We start from the raw sequence: 18,388 nt of genomic DNA, 5'->3' as shown, positions 1-18,388 counted from the left end.
TCCTCCAAAAAAACCCCCAGAATACCTTTCTAGCACATTGACTTGCAGGAATGACTCACCTGGCAGCCTCAAGATTATTAGATGCAGCCCAAGAAAAGGGAGGGGGAATGTATAGTAAAAGGAGATCTCTCACTTGCAGCTTACTCTTACCGAAAGTTTATGAAGTCAGACTGCATCCTTAGCAAAAGAATACAAGAAACAGGGCAGGTATAGAGTGATGCTTTCCCTGACACAGACTTCCAGCCCTGGCAATTGGTAGTTTAGGGAGTACTTGGAACAGTTCAACAGGTGTTTGACTTAATCCTCCATGAGTTAGTCTAATCTAGGACCTCTTATACTTTGTTCTTTGAAATTAATTGCATAACTTTCTATTTGTTGTGCCTATACTTTTGAATGTCCCTGTTATCTTCTGATTATGTAATAATGTTACTTTGTGCATATGATAATAGCTTTAAACTTTCTCAGCCCTGTCATGAAGAACGAGGAAAACATTTCTATGTTGTTTATTGGTCTTCAAAATTGCTATTGGATTGACTTTGGATCATTTATTACACTCTTCTGCTCTTCTTTATGTTAATGGGTGTTGATTGAAATGACTTGCAGATTATTCATTTTAAATTAAGTGATACCTTACTAGCAAGTCCACTAGGTTAATGTATTGCCAATTTGACTGGCTGCCAGTAATTGCACATTTGAATAGCAAACACTCAGGTCAGATCCTCATGTTCTTTACTTTCAGTAGTTCTTTAGTCTGTGCACAGACTTAATTTAGATTTGCTGAATAAGAAAAATAAGAATTTCAAAATCCCTGGGTTTTGTAACACTATGTAGTAACTTGTACAGCTTTTGCTGGAATGCATGCTTAATGATGGTCCTCTGTTTAGATTAGAAATATACAGAGGGAATGGATAATTTAGCAAGAATCTGAGTTTCAAACACAGGTTTAGGCAAATCTGACGTAACAGTCAGTTGTACTTAATGACATTTAAACCTCCTCATTTCACTCCTAGATTTTGAGAGAGTATGAATCGCAAAATACATCTCACCTTAATTGTTCCTCTGAACAACCATGCCTGTATCTCTTAGGGTAGAATCTCTCCAAAACTTGTTTTAATGTTTGATTGGACTTGGACTGGGAAGTGACTTGCCCTGCTGGAGTTGAGAAAGGCCGTTCAAAATCTCCAATCTCTACCTAAGGGAAAGACCACAAAGAAGAAAATTTTTTGTTACTCCAGAGTAATTTTCTAGCTGGGTATTATGAGCTATCTTTCCCTCTGTCTTACAAAGTATGAAATGAAAAACAGTTTGTCAATTAGTGTATATTTTTCACTGATATAAAAGTCATGCAAGTAATTTTATTTTTCTTATTTTATATTTACCATGGAAAAAAGATAAACTTTGTGTATAAATTGTACAAATATAATACTTACTAGTTCTGCTCTGAGATTGGTAGATCTCCAATTTAGATTTATTGAGTAACACCATCAAATAACTTTCTCAATAACCTTCCCTTGAGCCTTTAGTTTTTTAAAAATAAAACAGATCTTATCAAGACCGTGTCTAGTAAAGGATTCTTAGGCTTTCATTAAACAGCTCTTACTTTGGTGTATTAACTTGCAGAAATCACGTAAGGAATAGTGAATGAAGAAACAGTACATGATTACATGATATTTAATCAAAGTGGGCCTGACTGTGTAGGAGGTAAAGCACATTTTATCCATACTGGGGCCAACAGCAGCATGCACTGTAAAGCACTTCCACTGAAGTACTGAGTTAGCCTTACACAACGAGTCCAGCCCAGTCTATTTCCTGCGCTATCGTGTGTAAAAGGTGGAGGTCACTTGACTGTCAAGCCGTTCTGGACCAGTTTGTTTATTCAAGTTTTTCATCTGTAAAACTGCTGTGTGAATCATTAGTGCACAAGGATTACCTGAGCTAAAAGAGCTGTCAATTCCATCGCTAGTTCTTTGTTCACGGGGAAGAGTCCATTGACTATTTGATCATTTGTCTGATATACTAGCAGCAGCTTCTCTCTCTCTGTCTCCCCATGGGCTTGAACTGAAAAATAAAGCCTACAGAAAAGACAGAAAGTTATTAAATAAAGAAGATAGGGAAATGCATTAGCCCTGAGGATTAGCAGTATCTGCTCTGAATGTGACATGTTTACGTCAGCTTCAAAACACATCAGCAGAGCAACACTTGTACTTGAACCAGTGAGCAAATATTTAATTTCAGTCTTCTGAGTTCAGTGTTGCTTTTTTTTTTTTTTGGCAGCCCTGCTCACCTCTTAAGAACTAGAAAAAATTAACTATAGGGTTTTTTTATAAATTCTCCAGTTACACGTATTTACTATTTTTGTTGCAAGCTTTGAGTCAGCCAGTATTTTTCAGATGAAGAAACTCTGCATAAATTAAAAACAAATCTTGGGACAAGGCAGAGATGTTATACTTGCTATACAAACCTATTTTTGTAAGTAAGGCGGACAGTCCTTGTGCCTTCACATTTCCCAGGGTGTTGTTCTTTGGAGGCTTGCTCCCATTTTGAAATAATGTCACAGATCTAGAAGGAAAGCAACACAAAACAGCCTTTGCCCCGTATTCCTCTTTGAAAAAACCTTTGAATGGAAATTGTCTACTTATTTTAATATCCTTTACCTATTACATATCAGAAACATACATAGCTTGAATTTTTAAATTTACTGAAAGACAACTTTACTTGCATTTCTTAGTTGGAGCATTTAATAATTAACGTTTTTGTTGTTTGTTTATCCTGCAACACACACACTACCTTTGGAAACAAGCCATAACGTGCTTATATGGAAAGGCCAGGTACTTGATTTAGCAGCAGCCAATGAATGTGTAATTATACAGAATGAGTTGTTACATAATTAATCAAATGCCTTTGATCTCTGCCTTCTCTTTCTGCTGCATGCTGGCATTTTTCAGGTCCTTTCTAGTAACTGCTATAAAGTTTGTATGAAGTTTGTTATAAAGCACAGCAAGAGTGGTTCACAACAAGTGGCGTAGGCGGGTAGGTGGGCAGATGGGGAGGAGGTAGAACGGAGGTCCTGGGAGCCCTGCTGGGCTTCATGTCACCGTTCCTTCATAACAGCGCCTTCCCGGAAGCAGTAATGTGACCAGCTTCTGAAGTTGCATTTACCAAGAAAATAAGTACATTTTTTATACATTTTGTTTTCTATATGGTAATTATTCCAGTAGGGGAAGAGAGCTGATCATGATGACCCTGCTTTTGTTTGTCACTAAGGCCTGGTTGTACCACACCTTGTAACTCAAAGCGCAGCTGTGAACATTGGCCAAAGGGTGCAAAAGAACCACTTGACAAAAGCACAAAAAATTCATTATTCATTAGTTGCTAAAAAGCTTGAAAAATATCTAATATTTTATTAATGTATAGATTATGTTGCATTTTGCCAATCTTTACTGCAAAGAATTTAATTCTAGCAATAGAGGGAACTAAAATTCAGATTTCAGAACAGTGATAAGCCAAATATTGGAAATTTCCTGAACTGAACCCTAATTATTCTGTATTTAGATTAGGAACTCTTTCTTTTTTTTAGTTCCTCAGGATCTCCACCCCAGTATGAATGACTTTGGACCTCAAATGGTCATCTTTTGGAGCTATACAAGAAATGTTAACTGAAATCTCTGAATGCATCTTGGACTCCAATTGCTTTTTAGTTTTAAAGGACTGTGATTAGTACCAGCTTACTTCTTTTTAACCCAGCTGCTACTTCTATGAATATTATCAGTCTCCTAGACAAAGCTTTTAAATATAGTTCACTGAATGAATTTCAGCAATTGAAAAAGCAATGAGTTTTTTTAATCTTTCCTTTTTACGTTATGAGGAAAAAAACCTAAAGACAGTTTTCAGCCTGAAAAGTATTTTCCTTTACATCATTGTCTGAAGAGAGCTCTGTAAAACGAAGATATTTTGTTCTTTTATATGCAGAGCTCATTAAAGGCTTTTGTTTACCTTGATGTTTCCTTGAAGACAGTGCTCTATATCCTTGCCAGAGGGATCATCAGAAAACAGTGCAAATCCTGACTGAGCTGGTTTCCTCATTCCTGTATCCTGGTTCAGGGTGTTCAGAAATTCCTCCACTGTGGTAGAAGCATCAAACCCAACAACCTAAAAAAGCAGCCAAAATGTATTTTGCTATCAAACTTCTTAGAAAAACCCACCATCTTACCCCCCCCCCCCAAATCTAAGATATTGAGGGATAATACCTCTAGAATAACAGTGGCAATATAAGACCCATTCCATCCTCTGTGAATAACTTATTGTTATTGGAAATGAAAAAAATCCATAAAGGGTTTGGAAAAGATTCAAGATCTCCACATGGGCAGTCAATTTAGTGGAGTTTTTCTCCACCCAAAAATTGACAAATTTTCCAGCAGATTATACCTTACTGCATTTTGTTTATGAAACTGAAGTCACTATCAAAAAGCTTCCAAATGTAGTATTTTTGGTTTTCTTTTCTTTGTTTATACTAGTTTCTTTGCACTTGCTACACTTGAATTTCTGTTACAGAATTTATATAACAGAAAGCAGTCTAGTAGCTGAGCTTTTTGTGACAAATACCACTTGAGAAATGAAGAAAATTCATCAATTCAGAGGGGTATTTACTGGCAGATCTACCTTGGCAAATCCAAAATATTTTACAAGTGTTGCTCTGTCAGTACTATGTAGGCCAGTAATATAGAGAGCCTTCTAAGTTTTATTTTCCCAAATCTGAATTTTTGTTTGTTGTTATTAGTATTAAAGCATTTTAGCAAGAGATCGCAAATGGCTTTTATACAGATAGTAGCTGCTGATGTTCATGTCTATCTATTTTGAGGGTGTTTTCCTGTCTTTGATATGTTGAAGGCCCCTTACCTCTTTTTTGTAAAGAAATATCTTGAAAAAGGATCTTGGACTTCTATTTTGGGCTCCTCAGTGGTTGGAATTAAAAAAAAAATCTGTTGAATCTAGCTTTAGAGAGGAATACAAGAGTTTTCAATACCACTATAACTGGTTATTTGATCCCACTGAAGTAATTTATTTATTTAATTACAATTTTCCTAATCCTTAAGTATACATTTTTAAGCAACAAATAACTACTGAGCAGTTACTCCTTTTCTTCTTCAAACTTCAATTTTGAAATGTTTTAGGATGATTTAAATACATGTTAAATACATGCTGGTTTTTTCTGTTTTACTGGGAAAGCAGTAAGCAATTAAAAAACTTAGAGGGGAAAAAAACCCAGAGTTGTTCTGTGACCTGAAATGAAACGTTTATTTGATATAGTTTTGATTTCATATAAAAACTTGCTTTCTGTCTAGGAATACTGTGAATTGTTAAAAAACTCTTTTCAGCCAGCTCTCATGGTTAGAAACACAAACCAGGATATGAAGCAGTATGCATGGAAGCCCATGGAAAGTTCCCTACAGGCTTTGACTGATGAGGTCCCAAAAGAGTTAAGAATGAAGCTGTGTTTGTTCTGTAACAAATATGGTTATCCTTCATGACTGATAATGGGAGTTACAGCTGTGGTTCCAGGCCCTCAGTGAGATATTTAACTTTCAAGATGTCTGATGAAAGGAAGTGGAATTTAATACCTTTCCCTGTTCTTCAGTCTAATTCATTCATCTGGTGGTCAGGTTAAACAAGAAACAGAACTTTAGTACTTCTCACTCTTAAGAGGTTTTAATTTTTTTTCCTTTCTTTTAAAGATTTTTCCCCAAACCTTTACTCTTTGTTGATCAAATCTGATTCAATTACCTTGTGCCTGCCATTGCTAGCAGTGGCACAGGATGAAACTTGAACCATGTTTACCTTAACAATTACAATTCTGTTTCTGATATACTACTTCATGTATATGCTAATAGCAAGGGGTTGGGAGGTTAGATTTCGTGGTCTACCTGACATTACCTGATATATGCCGTTCATGAAATGAACTGGAATACTGAAGGGCAGGGAATGGTGGTAAGGATTTCTTAGAAGAGTGGAAAGGATTTCCATTCTGGAAGGTCTGGCTTCTCGGTCTCCGTTCTGCTGGGTACGCTCTACACATCGCTGACAATATATTGCATATTTCCCAAATTCAGTCCTGTGACAAAAAGAGAAATAAGGCAATTCTTGGGGACTGATTGAAAGGATAGTAAACTGTGAGTAAATCTCTCTGGGGGTGCCAAATGGGAGGAGCGCTCAGATTTCATTCTGCGAGATCTCCAACACATTCTTCCATGTGGAATTATAAAGAGAATTAGTCTACCGAGACCAACAGAATTGTGCCAAAGATGAACATGGCTCAGAGTGTTTTGTGTAACTGCCATATTTTGGTTTTCACGGTTTTGCAACATGCAGCCAGAGTTCCACTGCAGAGTATTGCTCAAAACAAAGGATAACTTTCCCAAGTGATGCACAGAAGTAACATGTACTACATTTTAGTAGCACTGGAGCACAATTCTATTCAAGTTTATTTTAAAATATATGTCTAAAGAGCTAAATATTAAATAAAATATTGAAAATAAGGTACTTCAGAAAGACTAGTCGACTAGCTAGGTAATAATATTCAGGCACACCTGGAATCTGCATTCTTCTTTAAATGAAGTTTAAGAAGCCAAAGGAATGGGTGCTGGGGCAGAAAGAGTCCAACGCAGAGAGCCAAGAGCTGCAAGCCCTGGACAAAAGGAAGACATTCACCGTTTTAAACATCTTACAAAGTAAAACTTCCTGCTGTGGCTGCTGGCCAGCAGTGCAGCTTACTGTGCCACGTTGAGTAACAGACAGCTGTAAATAGGAGTAAAAAAACCAAAATACAGAGAAAAAGCTGAATAAATAAGCATGTCATCTCATCGGAAGGCCAAAACGGTCTCTTTCTATTTACTTGTGTACAGCAAGTTTCTTTTGGGGCTGGAAGCGGGAAAGCAGATCAGTTTGTATAAAAAACAGTTAATACACAGGAAAAAAAATACTAAGGCTGCAAGGCCAAGCACTAAGAAATGAGGAGAGGCCTGTGCAATTTCATTTAACCTCTCCTGTTATATTATGAAGCAACCCGTAAGACATTTTCCTCCTACCAAGTAAATAGTAACTATTGAAAAAACAATTATTCAATATTTTGGTGTATTTTCATTGCTAGATATGTATCCAGAGACTTCATTTAATACAGACTGCTCTCATGTACTCTGGATATACACTTACTAATGTTGCAACTGCTTTTCTCACAATTATATCAATGCGTCATACTGAAATTTAGAAAATGGGGTTTTTCTATCTTGATTTATCTGACCTGCTTGGTATTAAATAGAAATTTGACAGCACAGGCACAGATATTCCCTTTGATCAAATACCTGTACTTTGATGGAGGATAGCGTCGGCTCTGTTTCAGGAAGATGCTGCAGTAGAAGCACGTGTGGAGACTAGAGCATGAATTTAGGACTTAAAAAAATGTTGTGAGGCTACAAACATTTTACTGAATGTGTTAACCCTTAAAAATCATGCCAGTGGATTATGATAGCAACAGTTTATTCATCTGTATCAGAGGGAAGGCCTTGCCAGTGGTACGAAAGTATCAGAGACGGATTACGGTTAGTTTAAATTCCATCAGCCCTATGTAACTTCAGTGTGTGCTAATTGACATGAACGTGCTATGTCTGTTATAAAAGCTTTGTGGATGTCTTAGTGATGCACACATACCATACTGGCCATATCCCAGATACAGGCTGTTTCTAGATAATAGTTATGTCTGCTGGTCATTTTGTGCTTTCTATGGCAAGAGAAAAACGTGTCTATTATAAAAGCCTTAATGTGGTAATTTCCTTTCTCATTTTCTGATCCATCTTATAGTTCTGTAGGTATTCCTCCATCATATGCACTACTGTTCCGGTTCCGTTAATTCTACACAAACTATAAGTATTGGCTTTCCTTTCAATTTCAGTTTATTTAATTGTTACGTATTTGGATACCAGTGAATAGCTGGCAATGGACAAAGGTGAAGAATTTTAAGTATGTATTTATAATCTAGCATGCAGGGTGCGTACAGAACAGCACGACATACAAGAGGTGACATCTATCCGAAACCCTGAGCGCATCTGAGATTCCACAACATGGCACTGCAGCTTTTCTTCACACTCAGGCTATACAGACATCTGCCATGTGGTTTAGCCCACCAAGCTTCCTGATGCAGCCCCTCTCTTAGGAAAGATGCAGTAAAAGAGAATTAGGTTCTATACATGATGTCTTACTTAACACTTTACTTGAAGGTAGCCCATTGTGTGTCCAGCCTTTAAAAACAGCAGAGGCACAGATATACCCTGTCATCAAAAAAAAGTACTTTGATGGAGGATAGCATCAGCTCTGTTTCAGGAAGACACATTACCAATAAGATATTATTTCAGGTTTTTATCTGATTTTAAGTAAGGAAATGCTACAGAAGTGTGGAGCCCCTTTACCACTCTAAACAGTCTGTGCTGTTGAAATAGATACCAGTTACCTGTATCGGTCCTGCCTGGTTTTGTGGATGTCGACGTCTAGTCTGTTTAATAAGCTGACAACAGATCTCATTTTGAAGTTCAGGATGTGTGAGGCAGATCTGCAAAGCACTTTGGGCCAAAGATACATGGTAATCAATGGCAGGAGAGTCAACTGCAGCATTTATAAACAACTGGCAGGTCTAGATATAAAATAATAAACAAGTGAGTTTGCATACAAAAAGCTCCAACAAATCTTTCAGATGTTCTGTGTAACAAAAGTGTGCTATAATTGCTGTCACAATTAGTCAGTTTACCAGTAGACTAAGAAACCCTGCTGGCCCTGCAAGAAGGAGGGAAAAGGGGCCAGAATGGATGAAAAGCTATACAGAGAGACTTAAGATAAAAACACCTCTTAAAAACACGATTTTCACTCCATATCTAATGGAGTGAGCTCTAGCAGGAGTTGCAACAGTTGTGGCGGGTAGGTGAGTTTAAGGACATGCCGTACATAGCTTATCCCTGTACAGGACTTTAAAATACAAGGTGTACAGCTCCCAGTGGCGGCCAGTGTAAAATGCTTGTGCGAGTAGTGAGCACAACATGGCAGAATACACACAGCTAAGAAAACCATAACTTAGAGCCATTTGTTTTACATCCTGGCTTGCACTGGTATTTTTACTGTGGCTAAGTATAACCTTTCCTATCCCCAGTACTGTCTTAGGAAAGCCAGGTGTTAAGCATTTGTTGTGCTGTATTAGAAGAAAGCTTACATATCCCTCATTGCATTTACTCTATATAATACTTCATGAATTTTCAAGGTATATAAGCAAAATACCAGAAATGGATGGAAGCCCAGTCTGTTTCTAGTCTATCTGAAAATATGTGGATGCACAGGACTAATTTTTATCAGCAATGGAATAACTGAAACGTGACTTGATCTGTTCCTAAATCAATTCCCTACCTGACTTTTAAACTGATATTTAGACAAATTTTCAATAAAGGTCATACAAGTCATCTCTATTTATTTTAGGCACGTGTCTGTGTTTTAAATTAGGTCTGAAATGCATTTCAGAAAATGATTTCCAAATAGACATACATTTATTTTTATCAGAGAAGTACATTCCCTTTCAAATCTGCATGCTGCAGGACTGCAGAAAGTAAGATGGATGTACTTCTTTAAAGTGCTTCAAACATTTCAGAGAAACAAGTGGGAAAGTTTGCCTACAAGTGGCTGTGACTGGATATATGGTGCTTGTCTTGAATTCCTTTCTAGATCCAAACCATTACATCAAAATTCTCCAGAGAGTTGATGCTTCAGGGAATTTGGTCTTTAGACTTGTATAAGTTCTGTAGAGAAAGTTCATTTATCCAAGCTCCATGCCTTCCAACTTGTAATTTATTTCACAATGTACAGAAAAAGGAACAACAACATTTTATTTTGTCTCTGAAATAGACTTTATAGCCTGGCTATTAGTTAATGTTCAGGAGACGTTTTACCTGGGTGAGGGCAGGAGAGAGGAGAAAGAAGGTTAATGGCATTGCAGCATACACCTATCTGGCCTTTCACTGGGAAGGATATAAGATCTTACTGGCATACAAAAATTCTCAAGAAACTAGCTGCAGCAGAGCAATTATGAACCATTATGTGTCTCTTAATCATACAGCCTTTTCACTACTACTGGGAGATATACGTATGTGTATTTTTAAAGGTGTATGAAAATCTTTAAATGTGAATTAAAAAAACTGTTGTGAAATACTTTCAATAATTTTACTCTGTAATGTTTTCTCTATTTATATTACTAGAATACCTAATCAGTCTTTTAAGAATAGCTACTTCATGTGAAGAAAAGATTTTCTTTTTATTAAAAAGAGCAGTAGAGTCTCTGCCTTCTGTCTCAATTTGAAATAATCCATGACTTGCTTAAACTTTGCGTTGCTTTTTTCCCCATTTTTAAAATGTCTTCTAGCTGATTTAAATATATCTACAACAAAACTTTTGCCTACCATTTATTCTTCCTGAAATCAAATCGAAAAAATAGTATTTCAGATACAGTTCTCTGAATACAGAGATCCATGCATGCTGTTAGGTACTTACAAACTTCATGACAAAATTATTACATCCATGATGGCTGTGGATTTTTCCACGAACTTGCACTTTATCAATAACCTCAGTAGAAAGGTCAAAAGTTGGAAGTCTAAACTGTGCCCTGACAGCTAAAAGTGATCTCTTTACATTGGAAGTGATGCTCTTTGGTGAGTTAATATGGGGACATTCTGCTACTGTCCATTAGTTACTTCCACTAAAGGTAAGAGTAAATTTCTCTCTTCTTTTTCCTTATCTGTTGAACATCTCTAGTAAGCCAACTAATAGTCATTCTTTAGCTAAGAGTTAAAATAGTCAGTTAATAAAAAAGGCATCTGCTATGGTTTTACCTTAAATAATTTAATTGCTTCAGTTTGCAAGGCTTCTGATGGCAATGTTGTAAGAGGGGAAGCAATTCCTTCTTTGCTGTGGCAAAGGATAGGGTGTCTCCAAATCTGAGAAGCTAAACAGATAAAATATGTAGGTTTTGCAATTAATTCAGTTCCTAAGTACATTCAGTAAATAAGTATTAGAAGATTAGCATGTTGAAACAAAACCAAACTTACTGGCATCGCCTTCCATATGTAATAATTTGCAAATAAGTTGTTCAAACTCAGATCCAACATTTACACTGGTACTTCCAGCTGCAACTGTCAGATGATAACACCACATGTCCTAAAGCAGAAAAACACATAGCAGCTCACTCATTCCATGTTGGAAGGAGCTGCTTCACCAAGATTTTGCTCTTAACTTGGAACACTGCCATACGCTCCTGTTGAAGCCCAAAGGAGTTTGCCTTTGTTTGAATACACCTGTATTCATGGTCTCTATGTTGGACAGGGCTCTCTTCCGAAGTCTTTTACCCTCAGAAATCATGGCTAATTATCAGGGCATTCTTCCTTTCCTCTTCAGAAAGCTAACCTAAGTGCCTTCTTATCACTGCCAGATCCTGCTAACCTGGGGATAAGGCCAGAAAGCAAAACGAGGCTTACAAGATTACCTGAGAACAATGAAGCAATAATAATAACGATGGTTTTAACCGTACCTCTCATTTCTCCTTCACTCCAGTAGGGCAGTCTTCCTTACTGTTAGTCTTATCAGTGTAAATGGATAACAGTATCCCAGAACCTCTCAGGAAGGTCTGCTACAGGTCTGTCTACAAGTTAGTGTAATATGAGCAAAATTCTCCAATTACAGCATATTTGATATTCTGCACCACCTCCTTATATAGGCAAGCCTGCTTATTTTCACCTATTTTAAAAAGGATTACCTACGATAGCATTGGTTCGCAGACAAACTCTGATCGATGTTAATGAAGCAGGACCTTCTCCTCACTTATAATACCAAACTACAAGCCAGACGACTTGTAGGTGCCCCTCCTCCTCCTCTTTAGCAAATATTCATATCACAGCACCATACTCATAGCCGTGTTACTGAAACTCAATAAAAAAGTCCTTTTATTACCTTCTCATGTTTGGATCCTATAAGAAGATAAGTGGGTCCTTGATCTTTGGGGTGGATAACAACAGTGTAATGTGTTGATAATAAACTGCGACCACTAGCCTCATAGTCTTCATCAGAATCGCATGATCTATCAACTTCTTCAACCTTCGCCTCAAAAAGCTTGATTTGACCAAGAGGAAACTAAAAGTAAATACCAGAAGTGGTGAGAGAGCAAATATTTGCTTCAGTGCACACTAATTTTATATTTCTAATTCTACAAATAGAAAGAAAAACATGAACTACCATCAATACCCATTTGTATTTATTAATTTTCAGTCCTGCCAAGGAATGTCAGATAAGCCAGCTATTGCAGACAGCAGCAGGAGAATGATATGTGCCAAAGTCTGAAAGTGAGATTTTAAAAAATTCTTTTCCAGGTCTGCTTCTATACCTAGTTAATGCAATAAATGTCTGTTAGGGCGAGAGAAGTAACTCTTCAGAGTTTCCACACCTCGTTCCAAGCAAAACTTCCCTGGGTCAAGCCTAATCTTGTCATTTCAAAGGACAGCAGTGTAGTGTTGACGTATCTGTTTTGTTCATGCTATAAATTCACAAGGTAAATTTTTTGTGTGGTAGACCTTCTCAGCTGGTTTCATTCTTCAGTCTGATAGATCACAGTACTTAGGCCTTAAGTTGTATATGTAGCTATGATCATTTATCAGGAAATATTTTATACGAAAAGCCATTCCAAAGGAAATTTTCACAGAAGTAATTATGTCATAGTCGTTATCAACAGGAAGGCACAACGAACACCAATACAGCATGCTGTTGTTTCTGTATTGTTTGTGATGTCTAGCAATGCTTAGTGATTCAGCAGAAAGAGAGGGATGTTTCCCTTTAGTAGAAGGATGGTGGGGCACTACAGTAACTAGCATCTTATTTGTGCCACATTCAAGTGTAAGCCTGAAGTTGTCTTGAAATATCCACGATGATGAAAAGTATATGACGCTGACTCTTAGCTTCTCAATAATAGTGTTTAAAAATTGAAAATACAATACTGGAGAGTAGCTGGCAAGTTTGACTCAATCTAGGTGGGTTTCTTGAATAGTGATTTGATGAAGTGAGCAGTTAATAATATAATCGTTTTGAAGAAAACATCACATAGTGGTGACTCTTTATTCCAGTGCTCTCACTAGAAAGGCTTAAAGATGCACGTGGTGATTTGTATTTTCTGTGGGGCTTCTGAAGCATTCAACTTTTTGAACAAGATAAGATTCTGAGAATCAAGAGATGTCATTTCATATACAAATAGTCAAGACTGATTTATTCACTAAGTTTAACTAAATCACAGCTGGCTGATTTTTTTATTTGAATTCCATTTTGAAAGGAGGCCACTTAAATGGACTCCATTACTGTATTAACCACTGCAGATTGCGTAATTTGTTTCTGCACAGTCACATTCAGCTACAGCAAACATGTTTTTAATTAGCAAATTGTTGAGCATTAGAAATGAACAAGCTTTGGAAAACTTTTCATACTTGTTCTGCTTACAATCTGCTTACAAATTCTTATTCTACTACAAGCTAGCAAATTAGTTTCAATTTTGCTTTAAAACGGCAGTAAAACTTGTTCCAAATGTGAGGGAAATATTCACAAGAATCCAGCAAACTTCTTAGATGCTTCTAAAGGGCGTGCTAAAACACCAAAATCTTCAATGGTAAAAATGTGTAAATTCAGATACTTTATAAACATAGAGATTTCTTCAAAGGAGAAAATACAAGTTAATTTTAGTGTCTCTGTAAGATGAGCTAGAGATTAATACTCTAGTAATTTGATTCCCCAGCCCTGTATTACACTTTTTTAAAGAGTAATTAAAATAAAACATTTTGATGGATAGTTACTACTATCTTACTCGTATAGATCTAGAAATAAGGTTTAGTTGAATGTTTAAAAAATGGCTAAAAAAGGAAAGGATAACAAAGGGAATAAGTAGCTTTATACAGAGACTACAGATTACTGGGTCCAGTATGATTATTTGGCTAGATTAGAAGTAATAAATGAGATTTTCTGTATTTTTTTGAAATGTTATGGGTTATAATGGCTCAGTGGGCTGTTACCGTTTTATCAAGTGTCAGCAGTCTTATTAGAGCTAAGTAATAAGGGTATGAATCAAATATTCATAACCTCAGCGGTATTAATAAGAATTCTCGTAGACATTTCCAAAATCTTGTTCCTGACCCACCTCCATTAAAAAGATGTTTCTTGATGACAAAATGCAATGCCTTGGGAGCAAAAGGACAGGTGAAAAGTATGACTGGGATGTGTCCTTTGTCCTGTCTCTGTACGTAAATATGACTGGAAATATTAGGACTGACAATATTCAGAAGTATGGGTAGAGAACTACAGGTCAGGCCCAATGTGGAAGAGTCAGGTCTTGGTCTTTCTTAGCTCCTTGTGTCCTACAGGGTATGGGATGCTGGGAGGTTAATTTAAAGCTGATTGGATCCCATTTCTTCCTTTTCTTTCCCAAAGAGTATTTTCCCTAGGTTACAGAAATAATTTTCTCTTCCCTTTCTCTTGCCATCCTCCATCTCCATTTCTGTGCACCTCATCAGTTGTAGACAGTGAGCTCCTTTTCTATAATTCTGATGGGGAGTGGGAAAAGATCCCCCCCTCCAGACACACATCTGCAAAACAGCAAACTCTGCATCCTGTTAGCCTTTTTTTTTTTTTGCCTTTCTTGCAGCAGTGTGGAGGCACACTGACATATCAAAGAACAGGATCTGGAAGTCAATTGAGGGATAAAAAGAACATTTAACTTCTTGAAACTTGCAGTCACTGCCCACTGCAAACATACATTAGAAAGGGGTCAGCTTCCAGAAGTAGATAACAGCTGTGTCTTTTCTGATGAATCTCACGTCTATCAGAAAGGGAGACCTGAACTGTCAGCAAATCAGTGTCCCCCTTTGGCTAGCGATAAGAAGATGCAGAATACATATCACGTCCCATAGGAGAAGGAGACCAATGGGCGTGCCCTGGATTTCTGTCTATTAGATAGATATTCCAAGCTGACAATCTCTGAAGTCTAAATGTTTGGTAATCAAGATAAAACGGGCATGTGCTACCCAGACCAATTGTACCTTAATAAAACTGTAACTTATTGTTTAAAGTCTACTTCATGTAGACTTCCATCTGCTTCATGTTCTCTTCCATTCACAGACAAAACAAGTCAGGGACCTACCTTGTCTTCTTGATTACGGAAATAATACAGAATTTTTCCAACTAGGGTACACCAAACTCTTTTGGAATATCCATGTTTCACCTGAAATTACAGAACATTAGGAAGAAGCACAGCCAGAGAAATAAAGACTACATTTCACCATCTCTGAACTTTGGTGATGTTGGGAATAAATGCCTTGGCTCAAATTCCTTTCCACATTACTAGACAAATAATTAAAACTGTATAACTCTCATTAAGGGCGTAAGAATTAAAGCATTAGATGCTGGTCCAAAGCCCAGTAAAGCCAATTTGAGTTTTTAATTTGGCTTTGGATCAGGTCTAAGGTAATGGAAGCTGAGGAAATGAAAGAATTGAAAGAGAAAAATTCCTTTTATACAGTATTTTTATTTTCTTGAAATAATCTGTCCCAGTGAATAATACTGAAAAAGAGAGCACTCCACTGAAATAAGTTAGGTCCGTTAGCTACTGAAACATGCATGTGTCAAAGTACCGTGCTGAACTAGAATACCACTGAAGTGCAAATGGAGAACTCAACACGGAAACTAATAAATTAAAAAGACAAAAAGGAAAACCAAATCAAATCAAACAACCAGAATAAAAATATTGCCCAAAGTAGGTGAGTTGGTAGTCCTGGATTGTTCACATTGTAAAGTACTGTGAAAGTGAATACATGTCTGTTTTGCTTGTATTTATTTTATTGCAGAGCCATTTTAATCTAGATACTATTCTTAAGAAATATGGAATAAAGCAGTTTGGGGGAAGAAAAGTGTTCCTACCTTTGTAAGTAATCCTTTCATGGTTGGCTTGATTTCAGGCTGTATGAAAAGTGGACTGGCAGCCTGTATTTTAAGAACATTCTGTAGTACTTTGATCCATTCTTCTAAGATGTTGGGAGAATCTGCAGTCAAGTAGTATGTTCGTTTTTCTGTGGTCAGCTACGTAGTAACAGAAGAGTCTTGAGCTTCAAGAACATTATACATTCGACCCCACAGTGTGGGGGGTGTAACATACAGTACCCAGTGTAGTTTCACAACTTTAGAGGGGTTATTTTTCCCAAATCACTTTTCATTAATGAAACATGCTGTGGCCAGGCAGAGCAGATAGACCCATGCCTTCTAAGGCTTCGTCTGAAAAGTTCCAGGACAGCAGAGTTGAGAAAACTCAATTTATCTCCTTTCAAACAACTTCTCTCAACCCTAATGGCTGGCCTCAAGAACACTCTCTTTGTTTATCTCTCATATGTGACTATCTATCCTTTGTAGCAATGCAAACAAGACTACGTGTAGTCCTTTCTAGAGTTTCTATAACCGAAATGATCCTTCGGTTTCAAGCAAAGGGCACTGATTAATTCCAAGTCCACACTTGGACTTCCAGTCCAATAGGGACTGGAACAAGGGGTTGGTTTTGGGGATGGAGGAAATAAATACCCGCTGAAAGACAGATGAGAAAAGCAGGCACCTGAATTGTTTGTTTTCCATCACCCCTTTCAATGTGGCTGCATGCATTTAGCTCAATTTGACCTTGAGGTTTTCGAATGACATCACTCTGTATGGAAAGAATGGAAAAGGAATATTTTAAATCTACCAACAAATAGCAATAAATAATTATAGAACTCATTTAAACATTAATCTTGATAAATACTTCCTAGTTAGACATTGAGTACCTTGTATACCTCTTGAGGGACTGAGTCATGAATCACTCTTTAACAGCTCAGACACCAGGAATGCATTTCTTTTCCTTCTAGCAGCCCTAGATTCTCAGTAAAAACAACTGAATATTAAACAGCAAATAAGTTACATATACTTACTGGAGATTTGTAGTATAGTAATTCGCCTCCTTTAAGCACAAACCACCGTCGTTTCCAGGTCTTTACTTTACCACCCATTTTTAACAGATATCCAGATTTTTCCAAAGGTTCCTGGTTATTCAGAAGTTAGATAAAAAGTAGTTAGGTACACATATATACCTATAACCCTCAGAGATATGTATAAATACGCACACACAGAGATATTTTAATGACTTAAAAGCATGCTAAATAATAATTACAGTATTTTATGAGACTCTCTAGTCCAATTACAAAGTTTTTACAAGCATCAATTAAGACAAATGCCATGCAGGTGGGATAAGTAATTAATATCCCTACTTATAGGTATACTATATGAAGGAGAGTAAGCCCAGAACTATACAGAAGAATGAAGAATATGATGATTCCTGATTTTACTTTCTGATTATTTATATTAAACAAGGAACAAAATGAATACAATGTGAATATATATTTTTTCCCAACTTCAGGGCCTAACCTGCAGATACAGAGCAGTGTAATTCAGAGCTCCACACAGCCATACTTTTAGTGTGTACACTAAACAGATTTCACAGTTTTGCTCTGTGAAGAAAGCTTAAAATAAACTGTCTTCATTACCAGGCAGTCAATCCACTTGTATGTTAAGACGCTAACTACTAACACGGGCCATTAACTCCCAGAGACAGACCAATGCCCCACAATGGTTTTGTTTCTTTGACCTGTCCTCGCATGTTGCTCTACTTACGATTTTTCTGATGCGTAAAGTTTTCCCTGTATGAGAAAACTACAGAAACATATTACTGCACATATATTTCTACTGATGCCTCCAACTCCTTTGGTGGAATGCCCTTCTATTTCCCTGAATATTCAAATAATAATTTTAAGCTGATTTTAGTATTCATATGCAATCTGATACCAGATCTGGTTCCTAGAAAGGAATATCTTAATTGTCTTCTGGAGTTGTCTGCCTGTTTCTGTTCATTATATAGAAAGCTCAGAACTGTCCTCGACTTTCCTTCAATCATTACAGTCTTACATGGCTAACTTATGGTTGGTATATTTAGCTATTTGTACTCATAAGGCAGCCTGTGAGTCAGCAAGACTGGATATAGAGATTTGGTAGCAGCCTTTGAACATAAATATACACATAGCACCACAGGTACACTTCTTCACAGAACTTCAGTACTCACATTTTTTCCATTATCACTAGATGAGGAAGAGGTCTTAGGGAGTTTCTGCTCTGGCTCTGAATAGTCTGTATCTACTGAATACGCATCTGGAGGAATAGCATAGTCACTTTCTGAGGTCACAGAAGACAGAGACACACCTGTGTTAAAAGAAGA

At 37.0% G+C, this 18,388-nt stretch overlaps 1 protein-coding gene and 1 long non-coding RNA gene across 5 annotated transcripts in view; one reads left to right on the top strand and one right to left on the bottom strand.

Moving 5' to 3' along the window:
- Positions 1-18,388, bottom strand: part of PLEKHH2 (pleckstrin homology, MyTH4 and FERM domain containing H2) — a 55,890-nt gene that overhangs the window by 5,626 nt on the left and 31,876 nt on the right. For all 4 annotated transcript variants that reach the window (XM_087774272.1, XM_087774269.1, XM_087774270.1 and 1 more), the window contains 15 exons: positions 18,236-18,372; positions 17,052-17,162; positions 16,703-16,789; positions 16,021-16,179; positions 15,245-15,325; positions 12,025-12,204; positions 11,127-11,235; positions 10,911-11,023; positions 8,498-8,677; positions 6,585-6,682; positions 5,932-6,109; positions 3,994-4,149; positions 2,462-2,559; positions 1,931-2,072; positions 1,047-1,192 (listed from right to left, as the gene is read on the bottom strand). In XM_087774272.1, coding sequence (XP_087630398.1) covers positions 1,047-1,192; positions 1,931-2,072; positions 2,462-2,559; positions 3,994-4,149; positions 5,932-6,109; positions 6,585-6,682; positions 8,498-8,677; positions 10,911-11,023; positions 11,127-11,235; positions 12,025-12,204; positions 15,245-15,325; positions 16,021-16,179; positions 16,703-16,789; positions 17,052-17,162; positions 18,236-18,372 — 1,975 coding nt within the window. The remainder of the gene's footprint in view (positions 1-1,046; positions 1,193-1,930; positions 2,073-2,461; positions 2,560-3,993; positions 4,150-5,931; positions 6,110-6,584; positions 6,683-8,497; positions 8,678-10,910; positions 11,024-11,126; positions 11,236-12,024; positions 12,205-15,244; positions 15,326-16,020; positions 16,180-16,702; positions 16,790-17,051; positions 17,163-18,235; positions 18,373-18,388) is intronic.
- LOC148053237 (uncharacterized) overlaps positions 1-18,388 on the top strand; it is a 59,064-nt gene that overhangs the window by 9,549 nt on the left and 31,127 nt on the right. The gene's annotated exons all lie outside the window — the stretch shown is intronic.

The sequence above is a fragment of the Nipponia nippon genome, unplaced genomic scaffold, assembly GCF_047370975.1.
Source record: "Nipponia nippon isolate SJK-2023a ecotype South Korea unplaced genomic scaffold, ASM4737097v1 scaffold_4, whole genome shotgun sequence".
NCBI lineage: Eukaryota > Metazoa > Chordata > Aves > Pelecaniformes > Threskiornithidae > Nipponia > Nipponia nippon.
This window is presented reverse-complemented; position numbering and strand designations above follow the sequence as displayed.